This window comes from Phyllobates terribilis, unplaced genomic scaffold, assembly GCF_046119375.1.
Source record: "Phyllobates terribilis strain yellow unplaced genomic scaffold, ASM4611937v1 Scaffold_5__5_contigs__length_657084704, whole genome shotgun sequence".
NCBI lineage: Eukaryota > Metazoa > Chordata > Amphibia > Anura > Dendrobatidae > Phyllobates > Phyllobates terribilis.
In genome coordinates, this window is record NW_027362765.1 from 75,586,651 (window position 1) to 75,611,013 (window position 24,363).

At 44.0% G+C, this 24,363-nt stretch overlaps 1 protein-coding gene across 1 annotated transcript in view; it reads left to right on the forward strand.

The window, feature by feature from the left end:
* Positions 1 to 1,805: 1,805 nt before the first annotated feature.
* The window catches only part of LOC141272077 (uncharacterized), a 49,414-nt gene continuing 26,856 nt past the window's right edge, over positions 1,806 to 24,363 (forward strand). The window contains exons 1-7 of the mRNA XM_073682388.1: positions 1,806 to 1,940; positions 2,070 to 2,249; positions 2,332 to 2,455; positions 2,539 to 2,636; positions 2,777 to 2,818; positions 4,420 to 4,510; positions 22,086 to 23,084. Of these exons, the coding sequence (XP_073538489.1) occupies positions 1,863 to 1,940; positions 2,070 to 2,249; positions 2,332 to 2,455; positions 2,539 to 2,636; positions 2,777 to 2,818; positions 4,420 to 4,510; positions 22,086 to 23,084 (1,612 nt within the window). The 5' untranslated portion in view covers positions 1,806 to 1,862. The remainder of the gene's footprint in view (positions 1,941 to 2,069; positions 2,250 to 2,331; positions 2,456 to 2,538; positions 2,637 to 2,776; positions 2,819 to 4,419; positions 4,511 to 22,085; positions 23,085 to 24,363) is intronic.

Below are 24,363 nucleotides of genomic sequence, written 5' to 3' on the forward strand. Positions count from 1 at the left end.
CTCTGCTACATACACATGGGACACACACGGCTCTGCTACATACACATGGGACACACACGGCTCTGCTACATACACATGGGACACACACGGCTCTGCTACATACACGTCGGACACACACGGCTCTGCTACATATACGTCGTACACACACGGCTCTGCTACATATACGTCGGACACACACGGCTCTGCTACATACACGTCGGACACACACGGCTCCGCTACATACACGTCGTACACACAGGGCTGTGCTACACACAGGGCTGTGCTACATATACATCGTACACACACGGCTCCGCTACATACACATCGGACACACACGGCTCTGCTACATATACGTCGGACACACACGGCTCTGCTACATACACGTCGGACACACACGGCTCCGCTACATACACGTCGTACACACACGGCTCCGCTACATACACATCGTACACACACGGCTCTGCTACATACACATCGGACACACAGGGCTGTGCTACATATACATCGTACACACACGGCTCTGCTACATACACGTCGGACACACAGGGCTGTGCTACATATACATCGTACACACACGGCTCTGTTACATACACATCGGACACACAGGGCTGTGCTACATATACATCGTACACACACGGCTCTGCTACATACACGTCGGACACACAGGGACACACAGGGCTGTGCTACATATACATCATACACACACGGCTCCGCTACATCCCTATAGTACACACATGGCTCTGCTACATACACATCATACACACATGGCTCTGCTACATACACATCATACACACACGGCTCTGCTACATACACATCATACACACACGGCTCTGCTACATACACATGGGACACACACGGCTCTGCTACATACACATGGGACACACACGGCTCTGCTACATACACATGGGACACACACGGCTCTGCTACATACACATGGGACACACACGGCTCTGCTACATACACATGGGACACACACGGCTCTGCTACATACACATGGGACACACACGGCTCTGCTACATACACATGGGACACACACGGCTCTGCTACATACACATGGGACACACACGGCTCTGCTACATACACATTGGACACACACGGCTCTGCTACATCCCCATAGTACACACACGGCTCTGCTACATCCCCATAGTACACACACGGCTCTGCTACATACACATCGGACACACACGGCTCTGCTACATCCCCATAGTACACACACGGCTCTGCTACATACACATCGGACACACAGGGCTGTGCTACATACACATCGTACACACACGGCTCTGCTACATACATGTCGTACACACACGGCTCTGCTACATACACGTCGGACACACACGGCTCTGCTACATACACATCATACACACATGGCTCTGCTACATACACATCGTACACACACGGCTCTGCTACATCCACACTGTAAACCCCTCCTGACCCCACACATAAACTTCACCTCATCCAGCTCCATGACAACCAGCACAGCAGAGTCCTGCAGACACTGAGGCCCCTGATCATGTGACCCCTGACTCCTCCCCTCCTGTGACATCATCACAGGTCCTGTAAGCACAGAACAGCCATATATCCAGTGTGCGGCTCTGCAGGTGGAGGTATGTGGAGATTCCCCATTACTATTAACCCCCTCAGTGCTGAGCCTGTGATAAATCCCTGTATGTGACTATAGTGTGATTGTGTGTTATACCGGGGGCAGGACGGGGCCATGACTGGATGTAGTGATCATGTGAAGCCGGTAACAGCTCCGGAGATTTCTTACATGGGATCTTTATGATGTTACATCGTCATCTTCTCCCCATTCAGGTCCCTACAATATCGGATCCTCTCAGTGGAGATCTTCTATATAAGAGTATTTTCCTCATTGACCATCAAGGATGGATAGGGACAGGGACAAGATGGCGGAGAGGATATTACACCTCACCCTAGAGATCCTCTTCCGGCTTACTGGAGAGGTGAGAGATTCTGATGACGTCACATTACATCATTCTTATCTATGGGAATAACAGATGGACAGAACTGGAGAGGTGAGGACTCTGGAAATGTCTGTAGTGAGATTTATTAATGTGTCTCTCCATAACCAGGATTACACAGTAGTGAAGAAGACCCCTAGTGAGCGCTGTCAGGCCCCTGTGTCTGAGGGATGGGGAAGACCCCTGAGCCCAATCACGGGGCCTCCACCTCACCCCCTGATACATGAGGACATCAATGACCAGAAGATCCTAGAACTCACCTACAAGATGATTGAGCTGCTGACTGGAGAGGTGACACTGCTGGGAATGCTGGGACATTATACAGTAAAGCTATAAAGGGATCGGGGGATGATTGTATCATTGTATGTGTCAGGTTCCTATAAGGTGTCAGGATGTCACCGTCTATTTCTCCATGGAGGAGTGGGAGTATTTAGAAGGACACAAAGATCTGTACAAGGACGTCATGATGGAGGTTCCCCAGTCCCTCACATCACCAGGTAATAGACAGGACTAAATACACACGCTCTATAATTATCTGTATGTAAAGAATGAATTGAGCCCCTGTATGTGTTTCCTCCAGTTCGATCCAGTAAGAGGACAACACCAGAGAGATGTCCCAGTCCTCTTTTTCTACCGGACTGTAAACAAGAAGATCCCGACATTCCCCAGGATTATCAGGTAGATGGAGAGAAAATGGCATGAAATCTTATAGAAAGAGATTGATGACAGTTCCACATAAAAAATAATACTTTAATTAACAGTTCTGTCCAGTAAGAGGACAACACCAGAGTGATGTCTCCCATTCTCTTCTTCCACAGGACTGTAAACAAGAAATTCCCGATGTTCCTCAGGATTATCAGGTAGATGGAGAGAAGGTGTCATGAAATCTCCCATATGATGTGTAAAAGGCTGTGAAGATCTTGTGTTCAGTCTTAATGGCTAATTTATTAGAGATAATGACCTCCTCATGATCAGAGTGTTCTCTATATGGAAATTAGACCCTGAGCTCAGCATAAAATGAAGTGATCAGTTTTCTGTATATCAGTTTCAGTGTGAATCCACAGTTTAATGGGAAAATCAAGAGATCTTAATTTGTCCAAATGAGAATAATCTTTTTTCCTAGACTAGAATGACCAAGTATTTAAATCCATCCAATCAATGGTATCCGAGGAGGATCTAAAAAATCATTCTGATGAGCACGAGGTGCACGTTTATTTATTTTACTCGCTTATATAGCGCCATTAATTTCAATGCACTTTACTGCGCTTTACATCACTGTCCACGTCGGGGCTCACAATCCAAATTCCCTATAAGTATGTCTTTGGAGATGCAAAGTGATGAAAATTGCAGCTGGATATAACGCTTGTTCTCTGACTAATATGTGCAAACACACAACTCATTGTGAGAATATGACTAATGTAATATTACTCCCCCATAAATATAAGGCCACATCTTGAATATGGGATCCAGTTTTTGGGCTTCACATAATAAATTAGAGGGTAGGTCTGTCTTTTAATAAAGGGTTAGAAAAATTTCTTTGTTTAGCATAGGAAAAAGACGCCTCAGAGGCAATCTGTGTATAAAAACGTGTGGTCAATACAAAGAACCGGCACAAAACTTATTTAATAAAAGGAAATGGTTCTTTAGAGTAAGAGTAGTCAGACTATGGATTGCCCAACTACAAGAGGTAGTAATGGCAGATGATTTTCTCATAACAAATGGTGGTATAAAGCAATCTAGTGGTTAATAATATAGTTTCTCAAGAAAGGTTTGATTTCATGGACCTGGGTTAATTTTCCACCTTTAAAACATTGTAACTCCTTATTCCATATGTATATGTATAAGAGCAATTGATCATTTTGATCACTGTCAGTGTTGTCTAGCGGGACATGGAAAGGCAACTATAGGGGGTGAAAGAGTACAAAAAATGTCTTGATCACAGGGTCAGAATTTGCCACAAGGATCATATAGTCGTTGATTGGTTTCAGGAAAACAAACGAAACTGAGAATTTCTTGCTTCCCATGACCTTCACAGTCCCCAGATCTTAATTGTAAAGCGAATCTCTGGGAAAAGGTACAAAAGGATGTTTGGTACATGTCAGGCTCTCCATCAAATCTATAATAACTGTGAGAATCTATTGTATGAGCATCGTCCCAATAATTCTGCTTAATAATTTCACCACCGAGTGGAATGTATGACTAGACATATCTCTGAGGTTCTAAAGGCCAAAGGAGACATTAGATGTCGTCTGGATCTTCTCACAATTTTCTGGTTATGGAGACTGCTGGTTAGGATTAGGACTTGACAGGTTGGATGTACCTGTATACCGTTGACCTGCAGCTATGTGATAATTACTGCTGTCATTTATGGTCGTCTTGTTAATTCATGATCTTTTCTGTTCTTAGAAATCATCTTATGTGACTTCTCCATCAGTCTTTGACTTTTCAATATTTGTTTCAGGATAAAGATCCCACCTTTATTAATATTACTGAGATGTATATGAGGGGTGATGAGCGGTGTAAAGAGGATATTCCTACATATAACCGCACAGGTGAGTAGTATCCACAGAAATCACAGATTCTACTCAGTCACTGGCCACTACAATTATGTGTTGAATGTTTTTAGGGTTTGTTCCATAGACTATTGGATGTGTAATTTAATGGCAAAAAAATTACAGAAACCCACTAAGCAAAAATGCCTATTTTTTGGTTTTATTAACGCATTTTTAAAAGCAAAGTTTCAACAGAGAAATTTAAAGAGGCACTTTTTTTCCTCGCAGAAAAAGATACAGGGCCAATCTCTGTACATTATTCACTGGTCCTACAAACATTCAATTGCTAAAGCCAATGATTGGCCACAGCAGAAGCGTATTGCTTATTGCTTCTGGCAATGATTGGCCACAGTGCTCAGATATATACAGAGACTAGCGGGGGAGTGGGGCAGCAATGAAAAAGGAGTTTTAGGGGATTGGTAATATGAGTTTAGTAAATATTATTATTTTAATGTATGCATGATGTTTTTTTAAATTAGAAATATGAAGAACACTTAATATTTTCCACGGGTTCTCACAATTGTTTTTCTGGAGCATCATTTTCCTATTCCATAAGATAAAATAGTTTTTCTCTGATTCTCTTAAAGGATCATTCTCAAGTTGTCTCTTGAGCAGATCAGAGCAATGCAGTCTCCTTAAGGCCCCGTCACACTTAGCGACGCTACAGCGATCCCGACAACGATACGAGCTGTCAGGGATCCTTGCTGCTTCGCTATGTGATCGCTGGTGAGCTGTCAAACAGGCAGGCTCACCAATGATCAGGGGAGCTGCGACATCTTGGAAAGAATCTTTCCACGATGTCCTGCTCCTGGTTACCAGCCTGCTGAAGCAGGAGCAGGCTGGTAACCATGATAAACATCGGGTTACTAGGGGCACACTCGCACCTAGTAACCCGCTGTTTATCATGGTTACCACTCTGCTACGGTGAGCTGGAGTTAGGTGGCTGTGATGTTAGGAGTTAACCTCTCTCCTTGAATGAATGATAACTACTGTGCACTCTCGGCCAGGGTCTGGACTGGCTCTGGTGGCCGAAATCCATGGAAATGAATCGTACACAATGAAATATAGAAGTTGTCCTTTCAGGATAATAATAATAATTTTTATATTTATAGCGCCAAGCAGATAGAAAAAACAAATCTGTTGGAAACTTGATTGTTTTCATGCTGTCTAAATAATTTCGTTATATGAGAATACTCCTTTAGCACCCACATTTTTTTGGTTTCAAAGTCAACATCAGGACCAGAAGAGAACTCTGAGGTAAGATAGGGATTCCTTGAGAAATAAATAAGAATTAGTGGCTTAAGAAGAGACACATGAAAAGACTTGAGAATCCAAAAAGATATATAAATGTGCAGCTTGTAGCAGACTGGATTAACCTGATTGATATGACTTGAGCAGGGCCGCATCAATTCTATGAGGCAAGTTTGTTATCTCGCCTTAGACAGCAGCATGCTGCATCCTAGAGTAGTGGCAGGACAGCTAAGTGCTGCTGACTGAATGTTTTACTAAAACTACAATGGCAGATGTGGTATGCAGTTTTTTTAGAGGCAAATGTTTCTATCACGTATAAGGGACCTATCGAACACTCCTTACTAGTGATGAGCGAGCACTAAAATGCTCGGGTGCTCGTTGCTCGGGTCGAGCAAATTGGAATACTCGGGTGCTCGACCCGAGCAACGAACCCCATGTAAGTCTAAGGGAAATTCAAGCATTTCTCCAGCGTCCCACCTGGAGGTCTGCAGGGGGCCTAAAAATTGCCTAAATCGGTGGAAACAGTGCTCAAATGACATGGGATCAGCATGGGGAAGACCCTTAAAAGCATCTCTGACTCCCAGGTCACTGCTGTGAACAATGTTGTCAGAGTATTACGCCACTTTAATGGACTCACAATAAATCCTACAAAAACGAAACCAAAATGGATTTTCCTGGGAAAAATGTTAATGAACATCCTCTCAGGGTAATGACTTGTATATAAAGCAAAATAAATAACCAAAAACAAAAATGATTCTCCACACCTTGGGCTATGTTCACACGTAGCGTTTTTGATACATTTTTGCACTTTTGCATTGCTTTCAACAGTGAAAAATACATTTACCAGTAAATGTAATTTTAACATTTTACAACCTTATCTGGCCATGTGGTGTGTCAGACATGAACAGACACATCCTGTTTCTTTTATGAAGGAGGGACAATGAAAGTCACAAAGCCTATTTTTATAGGGCCAGCAGTTGTCCCTCACTATTGTTAGAGGGCCGTCAGCTGGCTATGCTTTGTTTTTCCCATTATTAAGGAGCGCGTCTCCTATAGTGTTATAGTGTGTGCAGTGACCGCAAGGGCTGCCAAAAAATTTGGAAAAACCTCAATAGCCCTTTGAAGAGACACAGATGGCCTGGTTTAAAAAAAATAATTTCTCATTATTAAGGAGCGGGTCTCCTATACTGTTATTGCATATGTAGTGACTGAAAGGGCTGCCCAAATTTTGGAAAAATATTAATTTGAAGACACAGAGGAGGACCTCAGTAACAAAATGTTCCCATTATAAAGGACCATTTCTGCTATACAGTTATGGCATATACAGTGACTGCAACTGCTGCCTAAATTTAGGAAAAACCACAATACCAATTTAAAGACACATAGAGGAAGGCCTCAGTAACAAAATGTTCCCATTATAAAGGAGCGGTTCTGCTATACAGTTATGTCATATGCAATGACTGCAATGGCTGCATAAATTTAGGAAAAACCCCAATACCAATTTAAAGACACATAGAGGAGGGTCTCAGTAACTCAGTAACAAAATGTTCCCATTATAAAGGAGCGGTTCTGCTATACAATTATTGCGTATGCAGTGACTGCAAGGGCTGCCAAAAATTTGGACGCACTCCAGTGCCCCTTTGAAGAGATGTAGAGGAGGGCCTCATTAAAAAAATGTTCCCATTATATCATGGGCTGAAAAACATTTACCCCTGCGGGGTATACATCAACATACTGCATAAAAAACATTTCCTACGGGCATCATAAACACCCTTAAAAAAAATTATGTGGGTGTTGCATCACAGTCACCCTGGTGATATGGTGGTGGAGGATGAGGAGAAGGAGGACAACAGAAAATAGACAAAATCAGGAAGCGTATACCCATGTCTGGGTGTGAAGAGGAGTATAGGAATAGACCTCCCAAAAAAAAGACTGGATTTGAGTTTATGTTACTCTGCTATTATTCGGTGGTGTTGAGAAGTCTGGCTCAACCCAGCCCTTGTTCATTTTTATAAGAGTCAGCCTGGCAGCATTTTCATTTGACAGGTGGATGCGCCTATCAGTTATAATTCCCCCGGCGGTACTAAAAACCCGCTCTGACAAAACACTAGCAGCAGGGCAGGCCAGGAACTCCAAGGTGTAGAGAGCCAGTTAATGCCACGTGTCCAGCTTGGATACCCAATAATTATAAGGCATAGAGGAATCACGGAGGACGTTGGTATGGTCGGCAAGGTACTCCTTCAACATCTTCCAAAACTTTTCCCTTCTTGTGAGAGTACCCCGCGCATCAAGGCCTGTGTGATGGGAGGGTCTGAGAAAACTCTCCCAGACCTTTAACAGTGTTCCCCTGCCTCTGCTGGATTGTATTTGTGTCTCTCTCGCCTGTACTCCTTGGTTGTCCAATGAACTGTGACCTCTCCCACCAGCGTTTTCAGATGGGAATTTTTTTTAATAATTCCGCAACAAGAGCATTCTGGTACTGCACCATTTTACTAGACCTGTCTGCCGTGGGAATGAGAGCTAGAAAGTTCTCATTGTGGCGTGGGTCTAGAAGTGTCACCAACCAGTAATGACTGTCATACAAAATTTGGACAACGCGAGGCTCACAGGAAAGGCAGCGTAACATAAAATCAGCCATATGTGCCAGACTGCTAACAGGCAAGACTTCCGTGTCCTCACCAACAGGACGACTGACCATGCTGTCCTCCTCATCCTCCTCGGTCCATCCACGTTGAACAGTATGGTATGACAGTTATGTGGGTAGTACTGTCTATAGCGCAGGAAACTAGCTCCTGGTCTTTCCCCTCCTCCTCTTCCTCATTGTCACCCAATCCACGATTGGATGAGATAACGCTGGGCTGTGTGGAATCACCCTGTATGGTTCCTTGCTCCATCTCATCGTGCTCTGCCTGCAATGCCTCCTCTTTAATTGTGAGCAGTGATCGTTTCAGAAGACAGAGAAGCGGGATGGTGACGCTAATTATGGCGCCATCACTGCTCACAGTCTTGGTGGAGTCCTCAAAGTTTTGGAGGATGGTACATATGTCTGACATCCATGTCTACTCCTGAGCTCTTATGTGCGGCTGCTGACCTGAATACCAGCGGACGTTTTGAAGCTGGTACTCAACAACTGCCCTGTGCTGCTCACAAATCCTTCCTAACATGCAACGTCGAGTTCCAATTCGTGGCGACATCACACACCAGTCAGTGAGCTGGAAGTTGCAAACTCTGCTGAAGCACGGCAAGGGTGGTGGAAGCTGTAGCTGACTTTCTAAAATGGGCACACACGCGGCGTACTTTGACAAGCAGATCTGGCAGATCCGGGTAGGTTTTGAGAAACCGCTGAACCACTAGGCTGAGCACATGGGCCAGGCATGGTACGTGTGTGAGCTCGCCTCTGTTCTCAGAACCTGGTTCCGGCCATTGTCACACACGACCATGCCTGGCTGTAGGTTCAGGGGTGACAGCTACAGATCTGCCTGCTCTTTTAGAGCTGTCAACAACTCTTCAGCGGTGTGCGGTTTGTCACCTAAGCATATTAGCTTCAGCACAGCCTGTTGCTGTTATGATCTGCAACATGTACTAAGGAAAGATAAGGGAAAACTGACCCTTCAGTAAAACTAAGCTGAATCCCTACGATGTAGCGGGCTGCCTGTTCCTAGTGAACAGACCCGCCTTAGTCCTCGGCTAGTCTGAACAAAGACCTATAGCACAATAGCATAAGGGGAGGGGTCCCTAAAAGAACTAAGGACTGGGACAAAAATGGGACACCTCCTAAACAGAGAAGTTGTTGCAGAACACAAAAAGACAAACAGAAAAAAAAGTACTAGAGGTCCCAGAAGGACCAAACGAACTGACAGAGAAAGGCACAGAAGCACCTGGCTAGAGAAACAGTCAAACACTGAAGTCCAGCACAGCCAAAAGGGCGGATCTGGAATATAAAGGCAGATGGTCACGTGACCGCAAAACACAAGATGGAAAAAACAAACAGGAGGGTTCTAACAGTACCCCCTCTTTTATGAGGATCCTCCGGATCCTCCAAGCCCAGGCCTATCCGGAAACCTCTTGTGGAAAGCTTTAACAAGCCTAGGAGCAGAGACATCATCCGTCCTTACCCAGGAGTTGTCTTCTGGACCGAAACCCTTCCAGGAGACAAGATACTGTAATCTCTCTCTATGCCAGAATTCAAGATACGAGAAATTTCATATTCACCGTCTTCCACCACAGGAGGAACTGTGACAATGGCATCTTTATCTGACACATCAGCCTTTTTCAACAAGGAAACATGAAACACAGGATTAATCTTCCAGGAAGGAGGGACATCCAACCTAACAGCAGATGGGTTAACAACCTGAAGCACCTTAAATGGACCCACAAACTTAGGACCCAGTTTTTTAGAGGGAATCCTCAACCGCAGGTTCTTTGAGGACAACCAAACCATGTCACCCACAGTAAACAAAACCACCTTACATTTCCTGTCAAAATACTTCTTGGACTTCTTGTTAGCATCTTGAAGGTTGCAACGTACATTAGTCCAAACTCTCTCCAAATCACCGGAAAAATTCTCCTCCTCCGGCACCGCCGACCTCAATTTGGAGAACGAACCAAAAGACGGATGTCTCCCAGTACAACAAAAAAAAGGAGAACACCCAGCAGAGGAGGATATATGATTGTTAAGAGCAAATTCTGCGAGAGGCAGAAACTCAGACCACACCTCTTGATTGTCCGCCACAAAACAACGCAAAAACTGTTCAACATCCTGGTTCTTTCTTTCAGTCTGTCCATTAGACTCAGGATGATACCCAGACGAAAATGACAAATGGACTCCCAACCTGTCACAAAAAGCTGGCCAAAAGCGAGCCACAAACTGAGGTCCTCTATCAGAAACAATATCTGTGGGAACGCCATGGAGCTTGACAATCTCCTTAACAAACGCCTTAGTGAGTGTCTTGGCGCAGGGCAACTTAATGAATGGAACCAAATGACACATCTTGCTAAAATGGTCAACGACCACCCAGATGACAGTAAAACCCTCGGACACAGGAAGATCAGTAATAAAATTCATTGTGAGATGCGCCCAAGGCGCACTAGGAACCTCCAGAGGGCAAAGCAACCCCGCAGCAGGAGTATGTGAAGCCTTTGACCTAGCACATACAGTACATTGACGCACCCACTTGATGACTTCCTTCTGCCATACAGGCCACTAAAAACTGCGACTGATAAGTCTCTTAGTCTCCGAAATTCCTGGATGACCTGCCAACCGAGACTCATGACACTCCACAAACAAATCTCTCCTAAAGGCTCTAGGCACGAACAACCTCCCATGGGGAGTGTTAGATGGAGGATCATCTTGAGCTTTCAGAATCCCATTCTCCAAAACGGAGTCCAATGCCGCCACCACAACTCCTTTCTGTTAAATGCTCTCCTCCTCCTCGGCACCGACCGTAGGAGAGAAGCTGCGAGATAAAGCATTGGCCTTCACATTCTTAGTACCAGGGATATAGGTAACAGAAAAATGAAACCGAGAAAAAAAAAGTGCCCACCTAGCTTGACGGGCATTCAAGCGCTTGGCAGCATCCAGATAGATCAAATTCTTATGATCTGTGAAAACCTGAATAGGAAATCTAGCGCCTTCCAAAACATGGCGCCAATGTTCAAACGCGAGTTTAATAGCCAGCAACTCCCAATTTCCAACATCATAATTCAGTTCGGTTTCCGAAATTTTTTCGAAAAGAAGGCACAAGGATGTACTCCATCCTTGTTCTCCTGAGACAAAAATGCTCCGACCCCACCGATGAAGCATCGACCTCAACCAAAAAAGGCTTGGTCTCATCAGGCTGCATAAGGATAGGGGCAGAACTGAACCTTTCTTTGAGGTACTCAAACGCTTCAATGGCCTCAGTAGTCCACTGGACCGTATTCGCACCTTTCCTGGGGAGATCGGTCAGCGGCTTAACAATTACAGAAAAATTCTTAATGAATTTCCTGTAATAATTGGCAAAACCCAAAAATCTCAGTATAGATTTCAAACCAATAGGCCTAGGCCATTCCTGCACAGCCTGAACCTTCACCGGGTCCATCTCAAAGCCCAATGTAGACAATGTAGCCAAAAAACAAATTTTCTGCACAGCGAACTCACATTTCTCCAGCTTAGCAAAGTGTGAATTATCACTCAATAACTGCAAGACTTCACGTACACTCTGCCAATGGGACTCTAGATCTGATGAATAAATCAAACTGTCATCCAAATACACAACCACATTCTTATCAATCAAAGGTCTCAGGATGTCATTAATAAGGTTCTGAAAAAATGCAGGTGCATTGGTAAGACCAAAAGGCATCTCCAGATTCTCAAAATGACCTACCGGAGTGTTAAAAGCAGTTTTCCATTCATCACCCTCCTTCACTCGTAACAAATTGTATGCCCCCCAGAGATCAATTTTAGAGAACCACTTGGCCCCCACCAACTAGTTAAACAAGTCAGGAATTAAGGGCAATGGGTAGGAATTGCGTATGGTAATCTTATTAATTTCACGAAAATCCAGACATGGACGTAAACCCCCGTCCTTTTTTTAACAAAGAAAAATCCAACTGCCACAGGCGACTTAGAAGGTCTAATGTGACCAGCAGCCAGGCTAGTATGTATGTACTCCTCCACGGCCTTTCTTTCAGGGATAGTCAGATTAAACAAGCGACTCTTGGGAAGAGTAGCTCCAGGAACAAACTCAGTGGTGCAACCATAATCCCTATGAGGAGGTAAAACTTGCGACTCCTCCTCTGAAAAAACCCTCCAAAAATCTTGAATAGGTACAGGTAATTCCCCTTTTTCCACAGCCGTAATGTGACCATTACAACATTTATCATAGCACTTCGGACTCCAAGACTTAATCACATTAGTAGACCATTCCAGCAAAGGATTGTGCAGTTTTAACCAAAGCCATCCTAGAACGACCGGAAAGGGTAAATTATCTAATACAACCAAGTCCAAAATTTCTTGGTGAACTCCATTGATAGTGAGGGGAAATGCAGCAACCTTGTGAGTAATACATTTCAAGGGAGTGTTATCAATTGCAATCACAGAAATAGGAGATGACAAAGGTTTGGATTTCAATTTAAGGTTTTCCAAAAACCCTTTATCAATCACATTAAGTGTTGAACCACAATCTACAAATACCTGAAATTCAATCAAATTTTCCTGCAAAGTAGTACTCCCAGAAAGAAATACTCCTGCAGAGCGTGAACAAGCTATACGGGCGTAAATGACCTTTTTTTTTTTTTTTTTTGCTTAAACGAAGCTCACAATACTTAATCAAATGGTCAGCTTTACCACAATAAAGACACAATCCCTCGGCGAACCTCCGGTCTCTTTCCTGAGAGGAGAGCGACTTTGCCCCTACTTCCATCGGTTCTCCGCAGTCGGAGCAGATTTTCTGGGGACTAGGACCTGGCATTACAGGAGTCTTTACCTCATTCTGTCTAAATCTCAGTCTCCTATCCACACGAACAGCTAATTGCATGGCATCCTGCAGAGTCTCAGGTGCGGGGAATGCAATTAGCAAATCCTTAACCCTTTCACTCAGACCAGCAAGAAATAGACATTTCAGAGCTGGATCAATCCATTTAACCTCTGAGGCCCATCTTCTGAAGTGTGTGCAATAATTTTCAACATCACCTGACCCCTGATTCAAACGCCTCAGTTCTGCCTCAGCAGATGAGATTCGATCAGGATCGTCATATAATAGCCCCATAGCAGAAAAAAATTCTTCTACTGACCTTAAACATGGATCATTAGGTTGGAGAGAAAAGGCCCACCTCTGTGGTTCTTTGCGCAAAAGTGACATAATAAAACCAATGCGCTGTGATTCATTCCCAGAGGACCTTGGTCTCAAACGAAAATATAACAAACAAGCATTTTTAAAGGAAAAAAATCTTGCTGTTTACCATAAAAAACATCAGGCAGTCCTACCTTGGGTTCCACAAAATGCGCTTCAGAACAGCTACTCACGTGTTGCTGGAGCTTGAACACCTCCAGAGACAATCCCTGCAAGCATTGAGCCAAATCCTGGACAGAAATCATACTGATCCCCGAATTTCTTTCCTTTTAGTTTTTTTTGGGCTGGACTTACTGTTATGATCTGCAACATGTTCTAAGGAAAGAAAAGGGAAAACTGTCCCTCCAGTAAAACTAAGCTGAATCCCTACGATGTAGCAGGCTGCCTTTTCCTAGCGAACAGACCCGCCTTAGTCCTCGGCTAGTCTGAACGAAGATCTATAGCATAAGGGGAGGGGTCCCTAAAAGAACTAAGGACTGGGACAAAAATGGGACACCTCCTAAACAGAGAAGTTGTTGCAGAACACAAAAAGACAAACAGACAAAGTACTAGAGGTCTCAGAAGGACCAAACGAACTGACAGAGAAAGGCACAGAAGCACCTGGCTAGAGAAACAGTCAAACAACACTGAAGTCCAGCACAGCCAAAAGGGCGGAGCTGGAATATAAAGGCAGATGGTCACGTGACCACAAAACACAAGATGGAAAAAACAAACAGGAGGGTTCTAACAGTTGCCACTTGGCCAAGGCAGTGCTGCAGTGCTTCCAGCTTCTGATTGATGTGGTCATTTCAGAGATGGAGGCTGAAAAGGAGGAAATGCAGGAGCTGTAGAATGTGGGGGCAACCCTGATTGACCCAAGGCCCGCAATCCTCGGCATCGGGAGGACGTGTTCCGTCCCAAGGTCTGACTGGGTCCCAGCTTCACTACACTGTGTTCTGAATTATTAGGCAAATGAGTATTTTGATCACATGATACTTTTTATACATGTTGTCCTACTCCAAGCTGCTTAGGCTTGAGAGCCAACTACCAATTAAGTAAATCTGGTGATGTGCATCTCTGTAATGAGGAGGGGTGTTGACTAATGACATCAAAACTCTATATAAGGTGTGCTTAATTATTAGGCAACGTCCTTTCCTTTGGCAAAATGGGTCAGAAGAGAGTTTTGACGGGCTCTGAAAAGTCCAAAATTGTGAGATGTCTTGCAGAGGGATGCAGCAGTCTTGAAATTTCCAAACTTTTGAAGTGTGATCACTGAACAATCAAGCGTTTCATGGAAAATACCCAACAAGGTCGCAAGAAGCGTGTTGGCCAAAAAAGGCACAAAATAGCTGCCCATGAATTGAGGAAATTCAAGCGTGAAGCTGCCAAGATGCCATTTGCCACCAGTTTTGCCATATTTCAGAGCTGCAACGTTACTGGAGTATCAAAAAGCACAAAGTGTGCAATACTCAGGGACATGGCCAAGGTAAGGAAGGCTGAAGAACTACCACCTTTGAACAAGAAACATAAGATAAAACTTCAAGAATGGTTCAAGAAATATCTTAAGACTGATTTCTCAAAGGTTTTATGGACTGATGAAATGAGAGTGACTCGTGATGGGCCAGAGGCTGGATCAGTAAAGGGCAGAGAGCTCCACTCCGACTCAGAAGCCAGCAAGGTGGAGGTGGGCTACTGGTATGAGCTGGTATCATCAAAGATGAACTTGTGGGACCTTTTTGGGTTGAGGATGGAGTGAAGCTCAACTCCCAGACCTACTGCCAGTTTCTGGAAGACAACTTCTTCAAGCAGTGATACAGGAAGAAGTCAGTATCGTTCAAGAAAAACATGATTTTCATGCAGGACAATGCGCCATCACATGCATCCAACTACTCCACAGCGTGGCTGGCCAGTAAAGGTCTAAAAGAAGAAAAAATAATGACATGGGCCCCTTGTTCACCTGATCTGAACCCCATAGAGAACCTGTGGTCCATCATAAAATGTGAGATCTACAGGGAGGGAAAACAGTACACCTCTCGGAACAGTGTTTGGGAGGCTGTGGTGGCTGCTGCACGCAATGTTGATCGAAAACAGATCAAGCAACTGACAGAAGGCTGTTGAGTGTCATCATAAAGAAAGGTGGCTATATTGATCACTAATTATTTTGGTTTTTGTTTTTGCATGTCAGAAATGTTTATTTCTAAATTTTGTGCACTGATATTGGTTTACCTGGTGAAAATAAACAAGTGAGATGGGATTATATTTGTTTTTTATTAAGTTGCCTAATAATTCGGGACAGTAATAGTTACCTGCACAAACAGATATCCTCCTAAGATAGCCAAATCTAAAAAAAAAACACTCCAACTTCCAAAAATATTAAGCTTGAATTTTTACTAGTCTTTTGGGTTGATTGAGAACATAGTTGTTGATCAATAATAAAAATAATCCTCTAAAATACAACTTGCCTAATAATTCTGCACACAGTGTATATTAAGCCAGTGTGCCGTCAGCAAGATGTACCGCCCCTGCCCACAAGCTCTTGTCCACGTGTCCGTGGTTAGGTGGACCTTCCCAGTAACTGCGTTGCTGAGGGCACGGCTAATGTTCCTGGACACGTACTTTTGTAATTGTTGTGACGGCACACCAGGAGAAATAGTGGCGGCTGGGGATCGAGTACCGAGTGACGGCCGCCGCCATCAGGTTGCGGAAAGCTTCCGTCTCCATGAGCCTAATGGGCAACATTTCGAGCGCAAGCATTCGCGAAATGTGAGTTTAGTATTGTGGCCTGTGGGGCGTTGGCTGCTTATTTGCGCATACATTCCAAGGACTGGGGTAGGGACAACTGAACGCTAGGCTGGGACAAGGACGTGGTTGCTGATGGTGGAAGTTGTGAGTGTGCAACGACAGGTGCAGGGCGGGAGGCATCTTCCCATGCGCCATGGACAGGGGACTGGCGTGCACGCACAACAGCAGAACAAGCAGTGGTGTCACCCGTAGACACTGTTTCTGGACCCTGGCGTTCGGCCCACCTAGTCGGGTGCTTTGCTGTCATGTGCCTGAGCATGCTGGTGGTGGTCAGGCTGCTAGTTTTGCTACCCCTGCTGATGCTGGCCTGGCAGATGTTGGAAATGGCCTTTTTGGGTTATCTGCAGAGTATTTAAAAAATAACCAGACTCGAAGACCTAACAGTTGTACTGGCAACTTCCGTCGTGTTGGTGTTCCGGGGAACAGTTGCCCGCCTTGTGTCTGTGGCCACCACACTGCTTGTTCCTGCCTGTTGTGGTACTACGCCTCCCTCCCTCTGTGTGCTACTGTCCTCGCTCTGCATGTAACCTTGCCAGGTTGGGTCAGTGACTTCATCATCCACCACCTCGTCTTCCACTTCTGCACCCTGGTCTTCTTCCTGACTTTCTGGCAATTGTGTCTCATCATCATCCACCTCTTGTGACAGTAATTGCACTTTCCCACCGTCACATTCGTGTGACCTTGGCTGCTCAAATATTTGGGCATCGCTACATGCGATCTCCTCTTGCCCCGCTTGAAGCTGGCTGGGCGAGAGGCCAGAATCTATAAATGGAAAAGTGAACAGCTCTTCGGAGTGTCCAAGTGTGGGATCAGTTTTCTCCGGGCACTCGGCATTGTGGAAAAAAGGAGGATCAGGGTGAGAAATATGCGGCCCTGACTCACAGCTACTGAGACTTGACCATGTGGAAGACAGGGTGGTGGTGGTGGCAGTGACTGGAAGCATTATCTGCTATCCAACCAACAACGTTTTGACACTGCTCTGGGTTCATTAGTGGTGGGCTGCGGTCCTCTAGTAATTGGGACAGGAAGGTCGGGCGACAAGATGTGGGTGCTTGTTGTGGCACAATTCAATTTCAGCTTGTCAATGGCCTCGGCATGCACTATCACCATCACGTCCACTTTCCCATTCCTTGCCACGCTCCTTGCCCATTTTAAATGGAGGATAATATTTTGCATGGTCCCTACAAATGGCTGGATTTGTACCGCAGTTATATGGGATACGTCTGACAGACGCCCGCGGTTTTAAATACCGGCCTTGTAGTTTTCAATTATTGGCAGCGACCACGTGTGAATAGCTTCGCCGACACACTGCTGCCTAACTGTAAGAGGAGGATAATATTTTGCAGTGTCTCTACACATGGCTGGATTTGTACCGCAGTTATATGGGATACGTCTGACGGACGCCCATGGTTCTAAATACCGGCCTTGTAGTTTTCAATTATTGGCAGTGACAGTCTCTACAAATGGCTGGATTTGTACCGCAGTAATATGGGATCACGTCTTATGATGGAAAAGATCTGGCTGTAATCTGCAGTGCTAACAATCAAATGGAGCAATAAAATGTTGGACACTTACTTTTTTAGAAAATAATCAGGATTAATAGCAAAAAAAAAACACCCCTGATATCTAGTCCACTGGCTATCTGTAACAGGCAGCAGCAGCAGACAGAACGTGCAATGGACACTATTGTGCTGCATAGTGTTCAAAATCTCTGCCTGCCTAACTCCTATCACCACTGAATATATGCAGCTGGATTAGTTCTCAGAAGGACTGTTAGTTCAGATGGATATGTATCTTGGTGTGGAATACCTATATCTAACTATTACATCGCCAATTCTGTCCCTCACACAGCAGCACCTCTCCCTACTCTGCCTGTCTGAAGGTTAGACTGTGACGAGCATAGCGATGACCCGATGATGCTATGAGACCAGCCAATCACTGTAATTCCATAACCAAGATGGCTACGGCATTGCAGTGAGTTGCAGACAATCCCTGCATGTTCATTGGTTCTCTAAAGAGCACCAAACATGCAGGGCGGGGACCCGAGTTCCCACCAGAGTATTCCGGAAATACTCGCCGAGCATCTCGAGCAGTGAGATGCTCGGGCGAATACCGAGTAGTGACAAGCACGATCGCTCATCACTACTCCTTACTTCTGCTAAGATAAAAAAAAATTGCTACTCCAACCCTACACTTGCCCCAAAGTTATGACTCATTTGTACATCTCCATACTATACCTCCCCTGTGTGCTACTCTGTGCTGGACTGCATGTATCTGTCAGGGAGTATGAGATGAACACCTAATAGTACTGACTTAGTCTTTAGGAGACACCACTTAAATAAAGATTGGTGACAAGCACACAAAAACATGAACCTATGAAGTAGTTTCAACAGAGAAGTGAAAATTTGAAAACAATGGTGGCCTAACATCAACGTTATGATGAAGCAACCTGAACCAAAAAAAATGCTACATACCTTGACGTACAGTGGGGAAAATAAGTATTTGATACACTGCCACACTTCAAGAGACAGAATCTAAAAATAAAAACCAGAAAATAACATTGTTTAATTTTTAAATAAGTACCGTATTTTTCGGACTATAAGACGCACCGGACCATAAGACGCACCTAGGTTTTAGAGGAGGAAAAAAAAATAAATAAATTTAAGCAAAAAATGTGGTCATGATGCAATTTTAAGGGGGAGGGGGTGTTCTGCTGACACTGGTATAGGGGTAATGTCCCCCAATTCTGACAATATCCCCCATCCTCGTATATATGCCCCCTCCCTTCCTTATATACGTGGTCCCCATCCCCATCCTGGTATGCCAGGCATCCCTCCATCCCTCCATTCTGGTATGCATGGAACCCCTCCATCCTGGTATGCATGGCACCCCTCATCCCTATCTTGGTATGCATGGCACCCCTCATCCCTATCCTGGTATGCATGGCACCCCTCATCCCTGTCCTGGTATGCATGGCACCCCTCATCCCTGTCCTGGTATGCATGGCACCCCTAATCCCTATCCTGGTATGCATGGCTCCCCTAATCCCTATCCTGGTATGCATGGCACCTCTCATCCCTGTCCTGGTATGCATGGCACCCCTCATCCCTATCCTGGTATGCATGGCACCCCTCATCCCTATCCTAGTATGCATGCTCCCCCCACACCCCATATATATATATATATATATATATATATATATATATATATATATATATATATAATATATAATATATACACCCCCCCCCCAACATTCGGACTATGAGACGCACCCCCCATTTTCCTCCAAAATTTTGGAGGAAAAAAGTGCGTCTTATAGTCCGAAAAAAACGGTAAATTGCATGAAATAAGTATTTGATCACCTACCAAATAGCAAGAATTCTGGCTCTCACAGACCTGTTAGTTTTTCTTTAGGAAGCAATCCTGCTCTGCACTCATTACCTGTATTAATTGCTCCTGTTTGAACTCGTTACCTTTATAAAAGACATCTGTGCACACAATCAATCATACTCCAACCTCTCCACCATGGCCAATATGCTGGGATGGGCTACAGGACAATAGGCAAGAAGCCTGATGAGAAGGCAACAACTGTTGGCACACTTATTAGCAAATGGAAGAAACACAAGATGACTGTCAATCTTCCACGGTCTGGTGCTCCATGCATGGTTTCGCCTCATGGGGTAAGGATGATCCTGAGAAAGGTAAAGAATCAGCCCAGAACTACACGGGAGGACCTGGTCAATGACCTGAAGAGAGCTGGGACCACAGTCTCAAACATTACCACTAGTAACACACTACGCCTTCATGGATTAAAATCCTGAAGGGCATGCAAGGTCCGCCTGCTCACGCCAGCACATGTCCAGGCTCGTTTGAAGTTCGCCAGTGATCATCTGGATATTCCAGAGGAGGCATGGGAGATGGTCATGTGGTCAGATGAGACCAAAATAGGACTTTTTGGTATCAACTCCACTTGGCGTGTTTGGAGGAAGAAGAAGGAGGAGTACAACCCCAAGAACACCTTTCCAATCATGAAGCATTGTGGGGGAAACTTACTTTGGGTGTGTTGTCTGCAAAGGTGACAAGATGACTGCACCATATTGAAGGGAGGATGGATGGGGTCATGTATCACGAGATTTTGATCAACAACCTCCTTCCAGCATGACAATGACCCGAAACACACAGCCAGGGCAACTAAGCAGTGGCTCCATAAGAAGCATTTCAAGGTCCTGGAGAGGCCTAGCCAGTCTCCAGACCTGAACTGCGGTGAAACTCAATGTTGTCCAGTGACAGCCCCGAAACCTGAAGGATCTGTTTGGAGGAGGGGGCCGAAATCCCTGCTGCAATGTGTGCAAACTTGGTCAAGAACTACAGGAAACATCTGACCTCTTTAATTGCAAACAAAGGCTTCTCTACCAAATATTCAGTTATGTTTTTCTATTGTATCAAGTACTTATTTCATGCAATAAACTGCTAATTAATTATGTAAAAATCATACAATGTGATTTTCTGGATTTTTTTGAGGTTTTGTCTCTCACCGTTGAAGAAGTGTACCTACAATAAAAATTACAGACCTCTCCATTGTTTGTAAGTGGGAAAACCTGCAAAATCAGCAGTGTATCAAATACTTATTTGCCCAACTGTATCTGTCATTAAATGCATTGCAATGCTGGAATTGATCTCTGTTTTCTAGCAGACACATTTCAAGATGGTGTTCTATGTTCCTATTTTTCATCTTCTGAATAACACTCCTTGAGAAGTACTTCATGAGCACCATATTTCTTCATAAATTCACTCTGACATCACTTAAAGGGGTTGTCCAGTACTTTGAAAAAAAATGGCAGTGTGTTTTAATGATAAATACAACCTTCTTTCGAATTACCTTGTGCTGCTTATACTGCCTGTGAGCGGCGCTATTGGTGGCCGCTCACAGGCAGCACGTGACCCCCGGCTGCAGCCGGCGCTTACATCCGCTGACGTCACGACAAGTTGCGGATGCAGCCGGAGGTCCCTCTTCTGCTTTCCACCGGTGGCTGCTGGGTTGTGGTCGGGGTTATTCCCCTGCGTCACACCCGGCATCCACCGCGCGCTCTCCCTGTCCTCATTCACTGGGAAAGCGCACGGTGGATGCTGGGTGTGACACAGGGGAGTAACCCAGCAGCAACCGCGGGGACCCCAGCGCTGAGTTACGCCTCACTTGTCGTGACGTCAGTGTGGGGTCACGTGCTGCCTGTGAGCGGCCACCGATGGCGCCGCTCACAGGCAGTATCAGCAGCGCAAGGTAATTAGAAAGAAGGTTTTATCATTAAAAAGTACCGGACAACCCCTTTAAATGAAGGGGTGACCCAATAGCTTTTGGCCATGAAGATGCATTTCCCAATACTGTACACCACCATCCTGATGAGAAGTTGAGTGACTGAGAAAAGGTGAATAGGGGAAGGCACCGAGGAGTTTCAAACGGAGGTTAAACATTGTAACGTCTGACCAGTGCCTACCTCATTTCTCCGCCATGGGCGCATCATCCTGGCTTGTTTGAAGCTCCCTATACTGAGGAGCACTTTGCATGTTGTTTCCTTCAGATTGTGTCATTCTAGTAAGAGTTATTAAACAGTATTTGGGGCCTCTTTCAAGAGAATCTCAATGTATGACATAGTACAATTAATGTTATCATTTCATGAAATGGTTATTGAAAAATAATTCATTTTTATTTTTAGCAGATAAATGTACCAGGAAGTTAGAAGCACATCTGACACCTTCAGATTTTAAAGCAGATGATCATGGTATCATAACAGATACATATGAAGATCATGCCTTTATCCTGGACATTCCTCCAACCCCTTACAACCAAAGTCTATTCTCTAATCCGTTTCAACAGCTCGTATTTTCTGATTCATTGCAGACCATTAAGTCAAATAAAACGAGCAGAGAGGAGGTTGAACATCTAAGAGCTCACAAACGGAAGAAGAAATATCCATGTTCAGAATGTGAGGAAAGTTTTAAACAGAAAGTGAATCTTGTTAGACATCAGAAAATTCACAAAGGGGAAAAGTCATTTTCATGTTTAGAATGTGGAAACTGTTTTAACCGGAAATCACATCTTGTTACACATCAGAGGATTCACTCAGTGGGAAAGTTGCTTTCATGTTTGGAATGTGGGAAATGTTATAGTAGCCCATCTAAGCTTACCCGTCATAAGAGAATTCACACAGGGGAGAAGCCATATTCATGTTCGGAATGTGGGAAATGTTTTACAAAGAAATCAAATCTTGTTAGACATCTGAGAATTCACACAGGGGAAAAGCCATTTTTCTGTTCAGAATGTGGGAAATGTTTCAATCAAAAATCAATTCTTGTAACACATCAGAGAATTCACACAGGAGAGAAGCCATATTCATGTTCGGAATGTGAGAAATGTTATGCTAACACATCTGAACTTGCTCACCATCACAGAATACACACAAAAGAAAAGCCATATTTTTGTTCTGAATGTGGGAAATGTTTTAATCAGAGATCAGTTCTTGTTTCACATCAGAGAATTCACACAGGGGAGAAGCCATTTTCATGTTCTGAATGTGGGAAATGTTTTAATCAGAAATCAGTTCTTGTTACACATCAGAGAATTCACACAGGGGAGAGGCCATTTTCATGTACGGAATGTGGGAAATGTTTTCATCAGAAATCCGTTCTTGTTTCACACCAGAAAACTCACACAGGCAAGAAAACATTTTCATTCTTCTAATGTGGGAAATTTTTAACTAGATATCCGCTTTTATTGCACATCAAGAAATGAACATACCGGAGAAGACATATTTATGTTCAGAATGAAAGTCTCTTCTTAACCATCAAAGAAATTACACAGAGAAGTAGCTATTTTTGTGCTACTCATTTATTGAAAAATTGATGCAAAAGCTACCTAAGTAAAGTTTCACATCTACATGAGAACGAGAAAGTAATTTAGAGTAGTAAATAATTAGGAAATGTATGAAATTACCAATATACGCCTGCTATCGAAAAGCAAATAAAATCCAGTTGACACACCTACATAGCAATCATTTGTAGAATTTCACAGGTATATATATAGTGTAACTGCATTGTTTTTTTTCGGTGCTCCTCTCTTCCTTCCAATATGTCAATGGTCAGTAAGAGATGCTACTATATTACTTTTTTAATTATTATTATTAATAATTTTTAGAGGACCATTGATTCATGGTGTTGTATAATGGCATGTAAAAGTTTGGCCACCCCTGGTTATTGTGAACAGTTAAGCATGTTGAAAATGAAATGATTTCTAAAAGGCCAATGCAAAAGTTTGGGGACCCTTGGAGATTTGTGTGTTCAGATAACTTTGACCAAGGTTTCAGACCTGGAAAATTTAAATCACCTGACCTTTCCTAACGATGATAGTGAACAAGCCATAACCCTAAAAGGCTAATCAAAGGTCTGAAACCTTGGTCAAAGTTATCTGAACAAACAAATCTCCAAGGGTGCCCAAACTTTTGCATTGGCCCATTTTCCTTTTTGTAATTTTTAAAATGTAAAAAATGACAATATTTTTTATTTTTGCCTAAAATACAAAGGAAATGTGTCATCTTTAGCTTTATTACTCTTATAGATAATTTCATCTTCAGCTTTCTTAACTGTTCACAATAACACTAATTTTGACCAGTGGTGCCCAAACTTTTACATGTCACTGTACATGAGAAGGGGTTACATACAAAATCCAAATTGAAATTAAGGTGAGCAAATAACAATGACAGGCTGGCACAGAAAGGAGAGGGCCCTGCTCTTGTGAGCTTGCATTCTACAGTATAATGGGGAAGTAGACATTAGGTTAGCGGGTTGCGGCAGTTCCGGTGATGGTAAGGTGGCAGGGGGTCATTGCAGGCTGTAAGCTTTCTTAAGACATGAGTTTTCAAGTTCCGTCTGAAGGTTCTGAGTGTTGTGGATAGTCGTATGTGTTGCGGCACAGAATTCCAGAGGATGGGGAATGCT